The sequence below is a fragment of the Triticum aestivum genome, chromosome 4A (genome assembly GCF_018294505.1).
Source record: "Triticum aestivum cultivar Chinese Spring chromosome 4A, IWGSC CS RefSeq v2.1, whole genome shotgun sequence".
NCBI classification, from domain to species: domain Eukaryota; kingdom Viridiplantae; phylum Streptophyta; class Magnoliopsida; order Poales; family Poaceae; genus Triticum; species Triticum aestivum.
Genome location: NC_057803.1, coordinates 726,192,368 through 726,195,081, shown reverse-complemented (window position 1 = coordinate 726,195,081; position 2,714 = coordinate 726,192,368). Strand labels below are relative to the sequence as shown.

At 46.5% G+C, this 2,714-nt stretch overlaps 1 protein-coding gene across 1 annotated transcript; it reads right to left on the bottom strand.

The window, feature by feature from the left end:
• Nucleotides 1–326: 326 nt before the first annotated feature.
• Nucleotides 327–2,505, bottom strand: LOC123083430 (uncharacterized). Its single transcript, XM_044505478.1, has 2 exons — nt 2,424–2,505; nt 327–1,805 (listed from the first exon to the last, which is right to left on the bottom strand). Exon 2 carries the CDS (start codon nt 1,751–1,753, stop codon nt 641–643), a length of 1,113 nt encoding a protein of 370 aa, XP_044361413.1. The 5' UTR covers nt 1,754–1,805; nt 2,424–2,505; the 3' UTR covers nt 327–640.
• Between the last annotated feature and the right edge of the window lie 209 nt (nt 2,506–2,714).

Here is a 2,714-nt window from a genome sequence, read left to right as displayed (position 1 = left end):
TATGATGTTTCTGCTTGGTGCTTGGTGTTCTGCGGTTGTGTAATGTTTCTCTTTCAAACCCACCTAAGGGTTCTTGCACTGGTGAGTTCAGAGAAGCCATGGAAGTACAGGGTCGGACAGGGAGAAAAGGCATGATTCGATAGGGCAAGCTAGGAAGGGTGTATATTTATGTATACCTGGCAGACGGCAAGTGGAAACAGAGGCGACAGACAGCAAGTGGAAACAGAGGTGATGGCGGATAATCAGTAAAGTATGCTGATTGTAGTGTTGTGTCACAACAATAGTTATTTGACTTGACATCTATTTTGGAACGGAGGGAGTACATAGCATCCCTACAGATAGTAGCAGGCTTATTGGAAGAGCAACTCGCATGGAAGATCTACTACTTGGTTGAGAAAACACAAGTTGTCTCAAAGGTAAACACCAACTTAGCACAGAAAAATGATTCACTACATGCACGTCCATGAAAATAGCACAGGATGAACACCAGTGCAATGGATGCAGAAGCAGGAGGTTCATAGCCAACATCTTAATATAGATCGACCACAGTTACAAAAGGTTGAGAGATTCTTACACATCCTTCGAATTACAGAATCTGCTCCAATTAAGATATATCAGGAATACAACACGTTCTTCATCATCAGCGGTGCAGAGAGAGCATGCTGGGGAAAAACCACATGGGTTGCACCCTTCTGTCACAGTCACCGGTAACATACCCATATATGTGCCCCGGCATGCCCAACTCAAAAGCGATCCAACGTTTAGACCATCGGTCATAGAAGTATATGCAATTGCTCCGTCCTCCCCATTTATTTGGGTTCATGCAAGACAATGCCTGACTTCTCTTGTCATGGCTGATGAATATCGCCCAATGCAATAACCTCTCCACCTTCAGCCATAATGCAGGCTCAGTCGATAGGTCAAGTTGGAACACCTCAAAGGTTAGTAAAGTATTTCCCTGCATGGCCACCAAGAGAAGCATATCGCCACATGCCACCAGCAATGCGTCGGAAAGATGCCATTTAGCGATCATGATTGACTCAGTAACTGGAAGTTCTTGTATGCTTATCTTGGGTGTCAGGTGCACTTTGAAGAGCCTACGATCAGAATCCATGCCAAAGACTTGCCCTTGGAATACCACGATTTGCTTGAGTGCTCCATGACGAAGAGAATGTGCCACCCAAGATTGGCTACCAACACGCCAAAACAGGTTTTGTGACCCGGCTTCAATAATGAGATATGAGTTCGCTGATCCTAGAGGAGCAGTGAGCGCACCATAGATGGGGCCACCGACTCCCAATACCGGTAGTTGTGGAGACGAGGTAGTCACACCTGTGAACACATCAAAAAGTACACATGATTTATTGTTGAAAAAAATAACATGACCGTAGGAAGCCCCAATGAAGCAAAAGTTTTCTAGAGGACTTGGCAGGGCTTTCTTTCCACGCGGAATCCAAAATATGGGAATCTCAAAGCACTGGCGAGTGGTGTCTCGGTTGGCTATATCAGTGACCTGACATGGGCGTGTGGGCACCAGGCTCTTTCTGAAGGTGGGAGAACGAGAAGAGCACAAAGAGACATCAGGCTGGAGAAGGAGAGGTGGGAAGCCTGCTGGACATGAAGAAAACGCGGCACGCCAAGAGCGGCAGGTGGCTTCGAAGGCAAAAAGATCACGGGAAGCGCCCAGCCGAGCAATGATAGAGTCCAGCAGTCCGTCCGGGAGGTCTGCCCAGCACCGGAAACCGTCAGACATGGCAGAGGCACAGATATAGCAGGCCTTGCTCTTGCAAATAACTGCAGCTCCTCTGCAACACGATAAAATAAAACACACGCATTAGAACAATGAACTAGACAACACAATAACCGAAGTAAAGATATAAAGCGCTAAGCACAGAGGGAGAGAGACACTGGATTAGCACGTACAGATCAACTTATTGGTAACACTGGATCAACATGCAGTATAAGTGTTACTTATAGCTAAGATGCAAATCCTATTTCTAAGAGGGCCAACGGCCTAAACCTTAAAACTCAGCGCCGAAGGTCTCAGCAAAATAAGTTGCAAGCAGAGTAGAAATAAAGGGAATTAAATACAGGTCCAGGTTTTTTTTTTTTTTGGAATTACATAGTGTTCTATAGTGGATGAGAATATATACATAGACACAATTAAGTGGGACTACATGGTGTTCTACTAGGGTATTAGTAATCTTGGTTTCAGATCAGGGTATCCAGAAGCAAGTCGCCTAAGGAGTCCATAACTTCTCATCGACGATACTCAGCAACTTCCGCCAGGCTAAATCCTAACCCTCGTCCTAGCCTAGAGGGAGGGTAGCCCTAGTTATGTACGCAGATAAGAGACGCCATGGCTGAGCTACGGACAGGGACGAGGAGAAGAAGGGAAGATGATTAGGACGGGGCGCGCATACTTGCAGGCGAGACGACGGCGACCGTGATGATGCGGCGGAAGTGGCGGCTCAGGCTCCACTGCGTTTTCTTTTTTATGGAGCAATCCGCTGCGTATACCAATCAGGAACAGCAGCGACAGAACATATATATAGGCAAGGTGGGCTGAGCCCTGGACAAGTCGGACATCATTTAATGGGCCAGGCCGACATTGCGCCCAATCCCTCTTCTTCCCCACTAAAATAAATAAATTAAAATCACAGTATGGCCACTTCTGCCGCATGCTACTTTTGTCATGTCGATGAAGATAATTA